General features: G+C 41.4%; 1 protein-coding gene across 2 annotated transcripts in view; it reads right to left on the bottom strand.

The window, feature by feature from the left end:
* Window positions 1-18,411, bottom strand: part of cdh2 (cadherin 2, type 1, N-cadherin (neuronal)) — an 80,915-nt gene that overhangs the window by 20,518 nt on the left and 41,986 nt on the right. For both annotated transcript variants that reach the window (XM_037085017.1, XM_037085016.1), the window contains exon 3: window positions 2,046-2,266. In XM_037085017.1, coding sequence (XP_036940912.1) covers window positions 2,046-2,150 — 105 coding nt within the window. In that variant the 5' untranslated portion in view covers window positions 2,151-2,266. The remainder of the gene's footprint in view (window positions 1-2,045; window positions 2,267-18,411) is intronic.

Raw genomic sequence — 18,411 nt, 5'->3', positions numbered from 1 at the left:
ATCATGTTTGAAATCCGATTATACTGCTTTCACACATTGGAAATGCAGAGAGGCAAGCGGACAGATAGCGAAGGAGCATGCCTCAGAAATATCTATTACCCTATTAAAATGAGCGCGAGTGAGAGCAGTAATTATTTGCAACCTGTGTCTGGAATGATGAATGGCATGGTGGGTTTGTTCAGCCCAACACGCATCTATCTCTGGTGTGCTGGAGGTCTGCACCTATCCACACACTCCGAATCCCCCTCCATCTTCTGAATAGAAATCTACTTCAGAGTCCAGGAGAGTGTTAGGTTGAGTGATGGCCTGAATGTTTGTGAGTGTGTGGGAAGGATTAGATGTGTGTATTTGCCCTTCTTAGAAAAATTCTCTTTTTTCAGACGTTGAAGTGTTTTCTCCTCACGGACTGCGGTGGTTCTGGGTGGAGATGGCGGGCAAGGACCCTCTCACGTTAACGAGGATATTGTTTGGTTGTCATTGATTAAAATGTTTCCCCAAGGCTGCCGCATTCACGGACTAATAAAAAATGTAATCGCTGATGTGATTAAGAGATGCGTGATGATTCATGACAATAATTATGCTGTGGGGAAGACAAACGCTCATGACCTCATAAACGTACACGATACGGGAAAGTCAGTCCCTGATTTCATTACTGACAAATCAGGGCAAATGCAAGAGCTCTTTACACATGCAGATCAAAATTTGGTTGCTGATGATACAGTTGATAATTTGTAAACGTATGTGTAGCCAATGTGAGGCACTTACTTGTATTTAAAAGCTAAGATTAACCTGCTGAAAGTCTGAATGTTTACCTGTTTGCGACAAGCATACATTTGCCTTTGACCAAGCGACACAGTGACTGATGATATCATTAAAATCACATACCTGCAGGAGCCTATATAGTAAATGAGTGTCAGTGGCTAACGATGGTGTTTTGAAAAGCAGTGAAATCATTACCGGCTACAAGTTTAATTTCGGCCCAGCAGACCACTGTGCCTTCGGTACTGACAGTAACTACACATAACTGTCAGTATTAACTTTTAATCTGCACCCACATAATATACGACACCCGTCTTTCCTGAGATTATCTGCTATGCAGCACATGTAGAAACAGCCACTCGTGGCCATTCACTTAAGTGTATTAGAAGGATAATAAAGACGGGCACATTGGTCTTTGTAAAACAAACACGATTATTGCATTTGGGGGTGTTCATTAAGACACCAGACTGCTAATGATCTCAGATCTTACAGCAATGATTATTTTACAAATGCACATAAACCCCCTTATATCCCTACAGAATGGGTAAGGAGAGTTAAAGACAATGCGTGTGTGTGTGTGTGTGTGTGTGTGTGTGTGCGCGTTGCTTTACTCCTTTAAGTTTAAAGCAACAGATATTATCTAATTGAACAGGATCACATAATCCACTGGCACTGACGTTAAAACCTCTACAATAACACATCCCTCAGAGCTTCTTTTCATTTCCTGGTTACAACGCAGACTGATGGGACATGTGCAGTGCTTTTTTTGTGCACTTCCTCTGATCCCCGGCCGACCACAATGTTGACATATGAGCACATGGTCATTCTAACTAATTGCAGATGACTGCACAACACGTCCAGTGGAACAAGTGGCGCTCTAAAGCTCAGACAGATGCTTCCTGTCTTCCAAAGCAGTGAGAGAGGTTCGTCCCCTTTTGGATGATAAGGCAATAACCTCACAATCACAAGGCACGCTTACTGAAATCAACTTTATGAGGAGCTATTCTGCATCTGCTCTTGCTACCCACTGACCGTGTTGAGTATATGTTTGTGCTCCTAGTAAATTGACACATTAAGTTTTAATTAGCAAGCATCCATCCAGTCTCTCGGAACACCTGCTGCAATTTAGGGAACTAGTCATCTGTGAATGTGCAGTATGCCTAATGAGCGTACACTTTTTGTTGTGAGGGTAGAATTGATCATTCCACCTTTCTACGGCTATAACATCAGTCAGACAATCGTAAAATAAGTCACAAACGTTATGGAAGTGGTTAAGGTATATTTACCTGCTGGCTGGGGAGTGTGGAGGGTGTCAGCTTGACTTGAGTCACCCATTGCTGCTGAGTGGTCGTGTCGCTGGCCTTGATCAACAGCGTTAACGCAGGGGGCATAGAGTGCTGGATACTCCTGACAGCATAAACCACTCCGTCAGCTTCTATCCGGAAGTCAGATGGGTTACTGCATTCAAACCGCACCAGTCCACCTCGGCCACAGTCGACAAACCCCACTGCAAGAGACAGAAGCAGAAAATTAGCCCAACAGTACAAGAGAAACCTAGAGGGGAAAAAACTAGCTATAGAGTCAACTGAGCTGAAAGACATACAGACACACACCCAGACAGACAGAAGGTCCACAAAGGTTTTCTGATTCTCCTTCTCGCTCATACATTATTCACTTCAAGCTGTGCCCCAAAGGTATTGCTCAAAACAGGTGCAGTGGAGGAGAGAGTTGGAGGGGGAGAAAACTACAGAAAAAAAACGAAGTGTGCCCCTTAAGGGCTATTAAAAAAGAACCCTAAAACCCAAAACCATTACATTTAAAACCTGATGTGTAAATTAGACTGCCTCAGTGCCCCGCTGTATTTGGGTTTGAGAAAATATACACAGGACATATAAAAATGTTTAATTCCGTGATAGAAATCTAATTTTATTTCCAGCTAAGGCCATCGCATGCTAGCTTTGTCCCACATGACATACAGGGATGCCTTCTGCGGATGACTACCTATCCTCAGCTCCTCGAGAGACAGAGGTAAGTGCGTGTGATGTTTATTTCATCAGCGTGTTCACACAGAAAACACACCGAAACTCACGCACGCATGCATACACTGCAGACAGGTGGCTCATGGGGGCTGGAGTCCCACCGGTGCCTCAGTGGCAGTGGTACAACACCAGTTCATGTTACAAGTGAGTGACAGTACAGCACAGACTCCACGGAGCTCCGACATGTACACACACACACACACACCCCTTCACACCTAAGAGCTTCATTGTCTGATCCTTTTGTGTGGATGTGTTTCCCTGGCTGCCCCCACCCCCATGTTGTTACCACACAAAACAGCATAAAGGGAAAGATAAAATTCCTCCTGGCCACAGAGATCACAACGTTACCATACAGTGTTTGTGAAGGCCCTGCTGGTGCGGCAATGAATTATTAAAGGAGATGTGGAATTACTTAACAAAAGCCTTGAAGGAGGGTGCCTAATCTTCCTTTGTGCTGCTACCTTGGGGACCAACGGATGTCTTCAGAGTATCATCTGCACTCGCATATCTGGTTCCTCTGGGCTTTGGTAGAGGATGCAGTAAGATCGTTCAGGGTCTAAAGGAAGTCAAGGAAGTTGAAAACCTCCATGCTTAATTTAATATCATCGCCCAAAAACATGCAATCAGTTCTCCTAAAGTGCACCACATCGTACAACTAATAAATCTCTCTGTGATGACACGGGAGAATTTAACACTTTTCTCGTTTCTTCTAACGGCAGACAAGGCAGATGTTTTCAGGTAGATGCCCTTGGTCTCAGCACTGACAAAGATTAGTTTTTTTAGTGAGCCACTAAAGGCACAAAAAGCAACACAGCGGCAACAAAGGGAAAGGCAAATCTTCCTTTTAAGAAAAAAAAACTATTATTGAAAAGTGAATGTGGTATTTGGATTTTCTCACTCTTTTCTTTAGCCGAAGCAAGCGTCCTATACAAACCAGCATGTTTTCGAATGTGAAAAGCTTGGAAACTGACGTGCGGTGTAGTCACAGTGTATTCATCCTGATGAATGGAAATGCAATCTTGCTCTACCCAAACCCGGGGAGAACGAATCTTTCGCAATGCTCATGTGTTGCATTCTATTACGACCACTGGTAAAAGATTTAACATCAACATAACAAGAAAACTGCACTGCACACTGGACCTTTTTTTGTACCTGATGAATTGCAATTCATCTAAATATTGCTTAACAGCACACAAAGTGCAATTGGATTTGCAGGAGAGTCAGCAAACTAATAATGAAGATGGAAGATGACAAGATCTTTCCTTTATACTGGAATACACTTGATATTGACCATCACCTTCTTTTCTGGCTGCCTTTGTTAAATTACCCTTGACCAATTAGTTTTTTTCTCTTTGAACCTGGCAGAGCTGACATCAGATAGATGACCTTCTCTCTCTGAAGGTTTTGCCTTAAAGCCAGCCGCCTGTAAACTCAAAGCCTTCAGGCAATCACCAGCCAGCCCAAGTCAGCAGATCCTCAGACAGAGGTAGAATACAGAGTAAGGGACTGTCAAAATAACTCACAATGCACCAGAAGACAGTCCATAGATTTAAGAACTTATACTCCGAAGAGGGTTGTGCTCCACTTGCGCTTTTCTGACTGAGGTGTTCATTCTGCATGGTGGTATTTGGCAAATTCAAGTAGTATTATGTGCAATTAGAACATTTAATTGCAACTACTTTGATAAAGGAATCATCACCCAAGCATTTGATGGTTCTAGCCTCTGAAATATGAAGATTTACTGCTTTTCTCTGGTTTGTATCATAATCAATCAAATATCTTTGCAATGCTGACAATTGGTTGGAGAAAATAAAAGGGATAGACTGATTATCAGGGCTGATAATCAGCATTTTTTGTTTTTTCCCCTTTTGTATCAGTATCTGTGGTTTTTGTGTCTGACTGCCAATAGATCAAATTGATTTAAAAATGCCCTGCTTCCACTCTGATGCACGGTCCTCTCTCTGTCTGTAGTTACAGCTCTGTAGTCTCATTCCACAACACAACCAGACTGGTTACATGTCACAAGGTGTGGAAATTCCTGAAAAGTGTATTTAGAGTAGAGCACTTGGGTCTACTGTACCTGTATTGTCAGTTTTACTGCAAATGTATATCAGCTCCAAATATTAGTTATTTCTCCTTAATTGCTCAAACAGCACACAAGCATATTGCTCTTTGGCTCTAGGCAATTTTGAAGGTCATCTTTCCCACCAAATGCCTGCAGGTCTAAGTTTAGTGGATGATTGTTAATTATTAAAAAGGAACTTCTGCATTGTTCCAGCGGTGCTACTTTAGCCAGTTCCTCTCCCCCTCATTGTATTTAGGGGGATTCCAAATCAGCATCATGTCTATAAGCAGTAACAGGAAACCAGCAATGTGACACGGATTTGTCTGAACCAAAAAAAAAAAAAAATATTTATAGAGTACAGATGTTAAAGTGACTCAGCTGGGTTTGATTCACATTTGTTTGAGTAATACTATGTTATAAGGTCACTTCTCATCACTACTTTAATCCATCACATAATACATTTAAGCTGCAGCTCATGTGTTTTCATTTTCTTTACATTTTCTTTCTAGCACATTAGACTATACTTTTTTTTTGAACACGTGTAGCAGCACACTTGACAGCAGCGTTTTCCCCTGCAAGTAATTTTAGCCCAGGCCTCTCGCTGAGCTAAGCTTTGGATCCTTAACGTTGGCTGAAATTTGGCCATCAGGACACCTCTGAGAGGCCCTTCAACAGTCAGGCCCCAACGGCAATCACTGCACAAACTCCCAGCAGGCCCGACCATTTCCAATGATAATGAATGAGACTGTCCAGCATGTGTCTATTCATTTATCAGACACACTCTGCTGGTTTATAAAACCGCAGAAATGTGGAGTGAGGCACTGCTTAAACCCTGGCTCCTGCACCTTATCTATATCTAGATGTATTGGCTCCCCAAGGTACAGGGGCTAAAGGAGATCTTGGCTGCCACGCCCTTTTCAGACATGTCGTCATGGGCACAACGATAAAGGCCTTTGGTTTGGATAGAAATGCCGATGCAGCAGAGGGGATTGGGGGTTGGGGGTTAAAAAAAAGGAGGGGTGCAGAGAAAGAGAGGGAGAAACAGGCATGTCAGCAGAAAGGCCTGTCCAACTAATGCCCTGCACCGGGGCCCAAAATTACCTCCGGCTCAATGATCCTATTCACGGCTCAGATGCCCCCCCTCACTGACAAGCAACACAAAAACCCCAGCTAACCTCTCCGTAGTGCCAGAGTGCCTCTCTATTGTCTACTCCATCACGTGATGAGTCTAACTCAGACAGACACAAATAGTTAGAGAGAGATAGAGAAAGGCAGTGAGAGATACATTTAATTTGGAACATGGAATGCAGACTCCGTGACAGCACGGAGGCAAAGAAAATGTTCCACAATCTCAGCTTTAATGCCTGCCTGCCAAATACACTGGCTGTGAGTGAGCGGGCTGCAAGTCCCTCTAATGTGTTGTAAATGTGACAAGACTCAAACCTCTCATGTGAGATCATCCCAATATACCATCACTCATTTCCGGAAAGTGATGTCACTGTCAGTTGAGAAATACTCAACATAGGTGTTTCATCAGTAGCCATGGATAAATGCAGACCCAGGCAAATACCCCAGTGGCAAACCCCCGCACACACACACACAGATACCCAACCCTAGCAAATGGTACAACACCCCTGACAAAATGCATTATTCACAAATGAATGTGACCAGGTTTAGTAGAGTGGCCTGCACTGGCGATGAGACAATGCAATATGAAGCAGAGGCTCCAGCTGAATGTGCTGTGTGAGACGTGCATGCCAGCACCACTGTTTATAAGATCCTGTTAAGCCCCAGTGGAGCTCGCAGTCCGCTACCTCAATTCAAACTGCTGTGATATGAAATTCTAATCCAGTCTAAAATTGGGGAGAACATGCCAAATTAAGGTCAGCATACAGCCTTTGTGCCCAACCACAAAAAAATCCTTCACAGCATATTCTGTAATTGACCAATTATTACACAAACTGCTAAAAGCAAAATGCAGCTAAGATGACTGCTTGATATGCGTAGTTGTGCATGCATATGTTACTTGGTCTCTCTCTAACTGGGCTTTTTTCTCTAATGCTATTATTATGAATGCATATTCTACAGCTTCAAGGCTAGTGAACAAACAAACACCATTGTCCAACTTATTAAATCCTATTTTTCACAATTAGGGCCACTTTCATGCTGTAGTACTTCTTTTAGGCTAAGTGAATCTTTTTGCTCTCTCTCTTCAGTTGCAACAAATAAATATACATTTACATTTTACAGGTAATATAAAAACTACAATCAACTGCGTCATGTGGGGTTGCCACAGTGATGACATTTTCCCACCAGTTAATAGAATCGTGCCAACACTGGTGTTTCATATTACAACGGACATTTTAAAAGGATGCTCACCATCTGTTGAGCTCTGCATTAAGTTGCTGCTGATGCAAATCCAACATTTTCTTGAGCGGCAGGAGGTGACTTTTATTATTAAGTGTGCTAATCACAGAAAATGCAATATGTTCAGTACACATGCAGCTATTTTTCATTAAAAAAATCAGCCTAAAATGAGCAATTCCAACTTATCATGCTCTGAGGTAAACAGCACCCTTTTACCTTGTTAACATCAGGCTCAACACTGGCATTGCATTTAAATCAGAACTGATTTGACCACAGCAGCAGCCCTATAGTCAAGAATTAGGTGAGTTAATCTGGGGTTGTGAAAGCACTGTCCATCCTTTCTAATCCAAAAGGGTTACAATGGTACACGATTTTCACGATGTGATGACCGTTTTAGAAAATATCATGGTATCACAGTATAACAAAATCATTGTTATCAGTTGACCTTAAAGCAACAGAATGTGACATCCTTGAAAAAGATAGTTGATTGTTGAGTCTCATTCCAAAATTGTCAAGACTGTCAAAATACTGATGCTCTGGGGTGGCAGCTCAGGCTGGACACCAGAAAAAGGTGTCAGGGGTTGAGTAATCAACTGTCTTTTTCCAGGATGTTACACTTTACTGCTGTACTGGAATCAAACAGGGGATTTTTGGTAGGTACAAAAGCATGTAATTTCTAGAAATATTATGTCTTCACAGGTATGAAACTTGAGATTTTTTTCAACAACACTGACATCGTTTAATTGGATACTGCAGCCAATTAACACGGTATGACAATCATCACTTCTCATATCATGGCTGTGAAGTCATATATTGCTGCAACCCTAATAAAAGGTTTCTAAAAATTGGATTATTTAAAGAAGCTGAGATGAAGAGATGAGACTGAGGTATGCACTGTATATTTCTGGTTTCAGAAAAGAGGGTTTTCTTCAGAGAAAGTAAACTGTGTTTGTAGCTGAAGCTTGGATCTGGGGATGATGATACCGCCTTTTGCCAGACTAAGCCCTCGAAGGCGTTTTGCTAATGCACTGCACTTCAAACGTGCAAAGCATCCCATGCATTTATAGCCTTGCCTAAAATATGTAAGGGATTTGCATGAAAAAAACATGCAGTGTTTGTACTCTGTTCAGTGTCTCTAGCAATTAAGAAAACTAAAGAGGAATTGCATCAGAGCATAAACACATTTAGTAAGCAGCTGGCTTGTTTTCCTAGCTTGATTGCAGTGACCATTCCCAAAACACTTGGGTTTGTGTAGTTCGTGCATATTGTTGGAGACATTTTTTTCTGCTGCCTCAATTAGACATTTATGTAGAGGCCCTCAAAAAACATATTGATACTACCTACTCTTATCACACACACACACACACACACACATTTGTGTGTGACGTCTCAGAGGCTACAGCAATATGAGCTTGCTCAGTCCCAAACACAGAGGTTTTTTAAGCTCCCTTGATCTAGCCAACTAGCCCTTAGGAGAGAGAAACTATTTTCATTCGTTTTGATGTGCTCTCCAAGGGTACAGTAGCCACATTTGACAGCCATTATGTTTTAAGGACAATTACAAGGTAAGCAGACCCCCCAGCAGGCCGAGAGTCGCCTCCATTTCTTTCAGAGTGCAAAGGCTTATCCCTGCTCCTGTTGGGTACAAAGTATCTCTGTTGTGTGTCAGCAATGATTAGCCTTAAGAAAGCTACATTTACCCTCACGACTGGCTGTCCCATGCCTACACATCAACTGCACTGCTTAGTAGATACCTGCTGAGTTCTGACTGAGCAAAAAAGGTATACCAACATAACCAGGTCGCTGTGATCTTCCTGAACTGACATTAATAAAGAGCCTCTTATTCCAGTGGCAAAACCGGTTTCCGTGAAAAGAAAAAAAATGCATGATGACAGTTCGGCTCTTTTGAATGAGTAATATTTGACCTTTGGAAATTAGCAATCTCAATGGGTTAGTAGTGAAGGGGAAGCGCAGGGGGGACATCACAATTATTCACCCGCCTTTGTTGGGTAAATGAAATGATTCTGTGTTTTCCAGCACAATGACAGCCACGCATTGTGTGGATTACTGTGTCACTAGAGCCAAGAGCTGATAAGACTAAGCTACATCCTTCTGCAGTTATCAGCGCATAGCTACTGGGATTTTGTTCTGCGAGTTATTGAGACGAGCGGCTTGATACAGAGGCTTTAGTGGGGTATTAAACTGACCACATTAGCAGGATGTCAAAATCTTACCTCTTTATGATGTCACTCAGAGAAGCTCTGTGAACCCTGCGAACGCGTACAGGTGATGCTCATTAGGAGAAGCGTCACATTAACAGGCTGGTTATCAAACTGAGAAAGACAAAGGCTGACTGCTTCATAGATCGCCAGAAAACGTGCTTTACAGTTTGTTTCCTTCCTTTCTTTCTCCAAGTTCAAGGGACAGTAATTGATACTTTTGAAGAATGAAACTTATAATCAGTGCAGACTGTGATGGGGGTTAAGTGTTAGGTAAATGTGACACTATAATACCAACGTATCTCTAAATCTCCAAGCCTACAGTTTAAAAACGCCCGGTTGGCGGAGCCCCTCAGATGTAAATCAGACCTCTATGAAATGCGGAACTTTCTGACCATAAACAGCTTTTCTTCATTCGCGTTTCTGTCCTCTCATCAAAGGTCACAGTTTGTTTGTTTTTTAATTGCTCTCTATACCCTAATTCACCTTGTCACTGCTGGCATTGGTCACTTTGTTCTAACTACAAAGGCTTTGATGATTAGCGGAGAGACGGAGAACAAAAGCAGGGAGTGGCAAAATAAAACAATCTGCGAAGGGTTGGAGGTCAGAGTCGGACTGGGACACCGAGATGTCTTTTAGAAATCAGACTGTGAATAATAATCCATTTAAAATGTCCACATGCATCATTTTTTATTGTTCCTGTGTTAGATAGGTCATTCTCTGGTGACCATACACCGCAGTAATACACATTTTAAGGGAATGCTCGGCTGCACCACACCATCCATCTCTGCTGTGCCACAGTGCTGCTGCATAACAGGCATTTTCAGCTGGATGGAACGTTAGCTCATCTCTGAGGGTGAGAAATAACCATAAATATTTAACATAGGATATTGATCGCTTTCATTTATTATACATCTACTGTGATGAAAACAAAGACACTACTTAAAAGAAAAAAACTAAGCATGCATGGCCTGATTCACTCAGACACCCTAATTAATTCAATTATTAAGCAAGAAAACTGCCTCCATTTCATCACTTTTATGCTGTGTTATGCAGTGAGTAATGACGAGGTAAGGTGGAGGACAACTAGATTTAAAGTGTTGAACAGCAGACACAGTCAATATAATCTAACTTTAAATCTATTAATGAGGTTGTAGTTTGCACTAGAATTGAATGGGAGTGTATTATATTGAGAAATGTTTCTAATGTTTCATCCAACCCATTTATAAGCCTGAGGTAAGGCTGAGCATTATATGGATATTATATTGTTAATATGATGTGAGAGAATAACTTCTTGGATTTTGGATAGAGATGTATTGTAATATGGCATAAAAGCTGTCTTTTCCTGGTTTTAAAGGCTGCAGTTCAATCAAGTGATGTTATTTTCTGAACTTACCAGCATTTAAGAAGTGATTTTAATAAAATTTTAAATAATGTAGACTATTTTATGAAGTGTAATATAGCTGAAAAAGATTGCAATATTATTTTAGGGCCATACGGCCCATCCTGAGCATGTGGGAGCAATAATATTACAACCACTTTTGAACATAATGCACTAACTGCAAAAAAAAAAAAAGTAAACAAAAACTGAACATTATCTTCAATGTATAGTTTGTGGCAGATATAGTTGTACCTAATAGTATTTGTAGCTATACAAATATAGTAAATAATTGCTTACATTAAATTTAATAGCTGATTTTATACATGTACTTTATTCTCAAGTATAATTGAGCGATTAGTGGTCGTAAGAAGTCAGAGAGAAAAACACAAGTATAAAAGCACGCAGTCAGTGGCCACATCAGCTGATCACTATGAAGCCCCTGCGCCTCAGGCTCCAAGCTGAGCTGATATTTTCTGAAAAGCCTGATCACGGGGGCCGGGCACTAAAACTGCCTCAGTGCAACCTGTAATGTGACATTATTAGGTCCTTTTGATCTCAGAGGCATAGAATCAGAGCTATTTAGTTCTCCCTCTTGATCATTTCTGTCAAAATACCATCATGAAATTCAAAGAGACAAAGAAGGAGGCAGTGACCAGTGATGAGGTAACATCTGCTGGCATTCTCAGTGGTTCTTGTAGGACTTTTTAATCACGGCAGCACAGAGGGTTCTGTCTCTGCTTTGTTGCTGAGAGGAGAAACACAGAGATGTATCTCTCTGCACAGAAACAGTACCAGTCGTCGTTCCACTGGGACAATCATTATCCAGAGTTTCTGCAGGAAAACAGGATAGGTGACTTATGCAATAATGTCAATGCCTCATACTGCATTCACTAAGTAGGGAACTAAAAGTGAAAATCATGCATAGTTAGGGTGTAGATTCCAGCTTCATCGTCTCTCGCTGTAGAAAATAGTTTATATAGCTCAGCGTTGGCACAGTATGCCAACCATCTTAACTTAGTCAGGAGGGGCATGTTTATGGAAATTATATCAACAATCACTTCAAGGTAGTGCTACAAGATACCCGCTTATTACAGGGACTAGAGCTGTTATCACTGTAAAAAACACACTATTGGTGTGTCTGTGGTTGAAGATGGCTGGTGCCAGACAGAAATGCACCAGTTTGTGTGCAAACATCGCGTGCTTGAGTAAAGGGTGGACAGTTCGTACATCAATCAAATCTTGACAACTCACTTGTCATCGTTGCAGTGAACTGGTAACAAACGGCAACTGTTTATTTCCCCACATCTTGGTGATGTTATGCCATTTGATGGACAGCTGGGGACTGAAAAATGCTACAGAAGGCTTTTGAGTTTCAACACATTTTTTTTGTGAGTTCTATGTGAAGCATAAAAATTACCAGCCTTTAAAAGCCACCTTTCAAGCCAAAAACATTTAAATATGTGATACTAGAATATCGAGAATAATATAGGGAGAAGCATCACTTTGAGCATCAATAATTGAGAATCACTTTTTATATTTACCTTTGAAAAGTAAAAAACAAGGGATTTGTAATGAAAATTGAATTTCAGACACCCACAGGACTAACAAACCAAACAGTTCATTAAAACTTTGATTCTTACTGGACAAAGCTTGCACGAATTAATGTTCAGAAGATGAAGCCATTCCCCAGGAGATCAACCGCGGAGGAAGCCATTTGTACGTTATCAAATTTGATAAAATTAACACAGTTGTATATTAGGACGTGATTACATTCCACGAATTGCCTAACCTTCTGTGTCATTACGCGACATGGAGTTAATTCAGTGCTGAAAAGAGGCAGGTCCAGCCACCGTAAATAATAACCTTCATGCGTGACAGGAGCAGGCGCCCTCTCCTCATGCGTGGCACACCCCATTCATAGCTATACAGCAGCGTGGTGTTCTTCAGGATTTGAAAGAGTTCTGGGGCTTTCCATCTAGTAATAAATGTAACCATCTGATCGCCTCACTGTATTCAAGCACATTCAAAATTTCATTACACAGTGGTGAATAAGCCACAGGAATGACCAACCAGAATAAACACAATTACAAGGGTGCCAGGTGATAGTCAAGGCAATGTAACATGAATAATATCCCAATTTACATGCACTACTTCCTGCTATCTGTTGAAATTGTCAAATTCTCACATTCACAAATGACTAGAAGTCAAAGCCGTCTGTGCGATGTTAAAAAAAAAAAAAAAAAAAAATCAACCTCTGTTGGATATCATATATTATATATATAAGTACAAGGTGATATAGCAGGGCAGTTTTATTTATATCTTGAAAGGCTCTACAATTAACATCAGCAAAAGCAGTTTCAGCGATTTAAGTTTCATCTGGATGTGTAATCTGTCTTGACCTGATGTTCTCTTTTAAAAGCTTTGCTACCCTTGTAACATTTGAGGCTCTTCACCATTTCATTTTTGATTATTTCAAAAAAATGTATAAAAACCTCCCACTATGTTTTACTTAAGGTGAGTTAGAATCTGCCACATAAACTCAAACACAGATGTACTGTGACTGGATCGAGTTAATATGTCTTTATGGAAATTACATTTGAACCATCTTCTTTGCAATAATGACTCAATACCAATTAACAAGAAAATGATAGCTCATGAAAAAGGCATGGTTTGTGCATCCTCTCTACCTACATAGGGAATAAAACTTGCGCCTGCTTTGCATAGCTCTGTTGTCAATCAAACCTATGCAAATGACTGGCTCAGGTAAAGACTGATGCGGTCCACTGCATCCAATTACAAACCTAACCACACACACAAACATGCCGTTTCTGTTCACTTTTTTCCTCTTTCTTTTTAACGTGCACACGCAAACGGTGAGGCGCGCACACACTCACACACATACGGTTTTCCTTTATCCTTCTGAGTGCTCAAAACAGAACAGCAAAGCAATTTGAACCAGATTCAGAAAGTGAGGGATTTTATACAAAGAAGAGTGTCTGTGGAAAAAAAGACAAGACATGGAAGGATGTGATGCACTCACCTACAGCGTAAGATGTAAAATAAAAGCTGAAAAGAAATGCATGGGGATCTGGGACCAGTTCTTGGGGCCATTATGTCATGTATTGCACAGTCACAAGTTCACGCCGAGTTTTTGAGAACAAAGCTAATGGAATTCCTGCTTCTCTGCTTTTTTTTTCCTTTGGAGAAGTCAGGGCACGGGGAGAAACAAGAAGAAGGCATGTGAATCCTCTTTGGCTGGGAAACAAAGCGGCAGACAAAGGAAGATGAGGCTGACAGCCTCTGGAGGAGACTATTATACTGTAGGATAGGGGCTGCTTCTGCATCGCTCTCCAACTACAGATAAATGATTTACTGAGTCATTTGCACACACACAAAAATTATACTGTATATTTTTCTTACTGTTAACACCGACCTCTAAATTGTACAAATGTACATGCATGTGGTAATCAGTTTCCCTATAGGGAAGGAATGTAATTTCTATTTCAAAACAAAGATATTAAAGAGAGAGAAGGAGGACGAGGAAAAACATTATTTTGTCGAAGCGGCCATATGAACACTTAAATGCTTCTTTTTCGAGCTAAACAATGCGTATGAGTCATCGCGGTGGGCAGACCATTACAGCTACAGCTACCAACCATTATCCTCATTTCACTCACTTGCCCTATGCCACACATCATGAGACACTTGAAAAATATGCCTCTCTCTAAATCCCTTCCTAAGAGCAAAACAAACTAACATATGGAAAAACCCAAGGCTGTGGAGTCACTGGGTTTAGAGAACCTGCCTTCAATGAAAGGCTGGGGAGGGGAGAAAATGTTGAAAAAAAAAAAAAATCCATCCTCAAAACAATGACAGCAAGGAAAAAGCTTCTTCTTCAAAGAGAGGGATTAGGGCAGCTGCCAATACACAGGGTGTGTGCATTTGCCACTGCACGTTTGAATCAATACGTGTCAAATTCTGCTTGAAACACAATTAGCCCGTGCTTAAAGAAAAAGACGAAAAATACACAGAGAGAAGATTAAAGACAAGCCCAATGTTGCTTTCAAAAGCTTTCGCATTCAACACATACACAGCCTTTCAGACGCATGACAGCTTGTTATGTGCTGCTCCAGTCGGGAGAAAGCAAACAGAGAGGGAAGCGTGCATTTGTATGAATTTACAAGCGCTGTCTTAATGTGTCAACCAAGCTTATCCCTTTGTACTGTGTTGGTTCCTCGAGAAATCAAGCTACAACTGAGATGCTAAGCACAGCTCGCTAACAACCCGCTTTGACGTGCTTGACCCTCCCCCACACATATTTTGTGATCAAAAGGGGGAGGGCAGTTTATGCTATGGATTGATGGTAGTTTAATATCCATCTGTGAACAAAAAATAATGTTTTTTATCTCAAAGCTGAATGTATCAGATTCTCAAATTGATGGGACAAACGTATATACTTAAAGCAGAGAAAAAAATCAATTTAAAAAAGCATTTTTCGATCGTGAGCGGTTTGTAGACTTTGAAAACTTGAGTCGTTTGTCTGAGTTGGATATAAAGTTGCTATGTTGTGTAATACAGACAGCTTGAGCTGTTATTGATCCCCGTTTTGTTTTTTTTCTCTTTCGTTTTGCAGAAGTTAAAGCTCAATGCAGCATCAGTCTGTACGAGAGACACATCTTTGTATTAGCTGCTCTTTCAATATGCATGACTTCTTTTTCTATTTTGGAGCAGAAGCAATTTAACACAATCCAACCCAACAAATTGGCATACTGCATTGGAGTCTCACCATCAAATAATACAGTCTGAGCAGCATTAAAACCGCATAAGTTTTCCATCTAAAAATGCCTATAGACTGAAAAATATATGTACAATTCAGTCGTTTGCATAGCTGAAATGTGGATTCTAAAAGATCATTTAGATAAAGAATGAACCTAGTTGTCCTTGTGTGAGTAAAATCTGTGTTACACATTACAAATAGCACCGGATATAACAGTCCCTGAAGTGTAACAGTTGCAAATGCAACATCAGGTGTGAGCAATTAGTCTTGGCATCGGTCCAGCACAAGGAAGTGTCTCGTCTCGCATGCGTTATCTGTGCTTAGGGACCAGTTGAGCGCTACCATGTGGGGAGCATGGCTGTGCGACTGGACTGTGTGAGAGGAGAGCCCTCTTACTCCCATGTAATCAGCTGAACTGAGTGGGTTCAGAGAAGGATCTGTGCAGCTGTGCTTTATTACAGACACAATGAGTCCCAGATTAGGGGAACTGGAAGGAGGGAGGGAATAGAGGATCATGAGGGAGGCGGAGGAGGCGGGAGAGGGGTGAAAATGACTCCAAACACATCTGTCCTCAGTTTGTCTGCAGCTATAACACCAAACCACAAGCATGGCCATGTACAAATCTGTCTCCGCTTGGAAAGGCGGCCTGCGGAAATGTTTCAGACCTTGGGGTTTTTAACGCGAGGACTCGTGGGAATAGTCTGTCACTTCACGGTGATACCAATGTTCGTCAGGGTCACACAAACATCAACAGTGGTGGCATGAACAAGCAGGTAGCACAAACATGTGGATCAATGTAGACAGCTTCTTGTGCTGTCAGGTTGTCTCAAGGAAACACTCAGTGCTATATTGAATGACGTGCTGTTTTCCTTTTGGTTCTTTGCTTTAAAATGTCAAAGCAAGAGCCTGACCCAACTTAAAGCAGTGTAATTGTTGTCCAATTATACAGTGCTTTCAGGGCAGGCCTGGCAGTCAGTCTACAGAAATGCAAGCGATCATGGAGCCTCCACCTGAGTCACCCTAACAGACCGAGAGAGAGACACACAGATGAGAGGGAGAGAAGTGAGATGCTATGTTTGGTCGAAGCTACCCTATCATTCTGCCTCAGTGGAACCTCTCAGGCAAACAAAAAATGCAGGTTCACAGCGTGTTATGCCAACAGAGGCAATATTCACCAGGAAGACATCCCACTACCATTAGGGCTTACTGGAAAGCCTCTCTAACCCCCTTAGAACAGCTTACGCATAAGGAGTGATTAAACATCAAACCACACTGTTGAACCCTAATCCACCACCCAGTTCCTGACGTGCCTCCCTGTTTGTCTTGCTGTCTTCTCTCACATATACATAGGCAGACACGAGCTGATATACTCACACTATTTAGAAGTAATCCCAAAATAAGGTTTTTGTGTCTGAAAAGTAGTAACAGTAACAGTAACAGTTTACTTACTAACAGCTAACACAATGATGAAATTTAAGTTTTGGATTAGATGAAAAGCTTTTTTACAACTGACAAAAGGCCAAATCTGGGGGGATTTTTGAGTTGGCAACAGGCACATGACACAGTCAGGGTGAAGCGCTGGTTCTTTGTTGGTCCGGCTGGAGTGTTAAATTGTTTCAGGTGGGCTACTATTTTCTTTAAAACTCCTCTGCTCGGGCTGTGGGTATAAGAATAGCAATTCCCAAGACTGGAATTGATCCTATTTTTTTTTTCAGCGCATGAACACACCAACAGGAATGATGGGGGGCGCATCACTTGGTCTGTAGCTGGTTTTATTACTTACATGGCTTCTCATCTAAAGCTGTTCTCTCCACTTATCCACATGCCTCTGATATACTGGAGTGGGCACAAGAAGATGTTGTTTTTTTACTGGTTTAATCTCATTATTTTCATTGGCTGATAAAACCCTGTGCAAAAAGTGAGCTTATTATTTATTGCTTTCAACAAAGTCTATCTGCACCAGGTGTTTGAGCATGCTCAGATGGATGCAGGGATTCAAACAAGCGGTTGGGGGGTGATAATAAGAATAATGACCTTTTATTTTTTGTTCATATCTCCTGTGGTCTGGTATGGCACAGCTGCTTAATAACCAATATGATGTCCTCTGCTACTCTATTTCCTCTAGGACCACACTGGACAGATCCAGCAATATAAATGGACGCCCAAGATGTACGGCCTAATAACTCACATTATATGAATTCAATAACACGTGTCTATAGCCCTGCATGGTTGTTGATGGGAGCAGTAAAACAAACTTTAATATCCCAGTGTGTTACAAGTGTTAATGATCAGCACTGAGAGGTGTTTAGGCTGTAACTCACTGTCCATGGCCACCTCCCTGCCAATGGAGACAGTAATTCTCATGCTAACACTACATGCGAACACTGACCCATAAACAGCATCCGATTTTTTTACAATATTACCAGCTCTCTGACGTCAGCGTTGAACTTGCAGATTCCTCAAACTCACCACACTGTCTGATTCATTGCCCCAATTGTTTTCACATGTATGCGTGACGCTGACCACTTTTCAAGGTCATCCGTCAACATGTCATTTGGCAATCCGGGGGTAAATAATTAGTTTGCAGAGGTAAGACTTTGGCAAGGCTGACGAGTGCAGCAAAATACGGCAAACATGGCATGCAATGAGATCACAGACTGCTGGCCAGCTGTGTCTGTTGATGCTGCAGAAACTCTTTCAAGCCCCTTCAACATATGGTATGAATCAAGTACATCAGAGTCATACTGAGTTTTAAAAACAAGCTAAGGTTCCATGTATTTGCCAATGCGGGATTAATTAAAACA

This window comes from Acanthopagrus latus, chromosome 21 (genome assembly GCF_904848185.1).
Source record: "Acanthopagrus latus isolate v.2019 chromosome 21, fAcaLat1.1, whole genome shotgun sequence".
NCBI classification, from domain to species: Eukaryota; Metazoa; Chordata; class Actinopteri; order Spariformes; family Sparidae; genus Acanthopagrus; species Acanthopagrus latus.
This window is presented reverse-complemented; position numbering and strand designations above follow the sequence as displayed.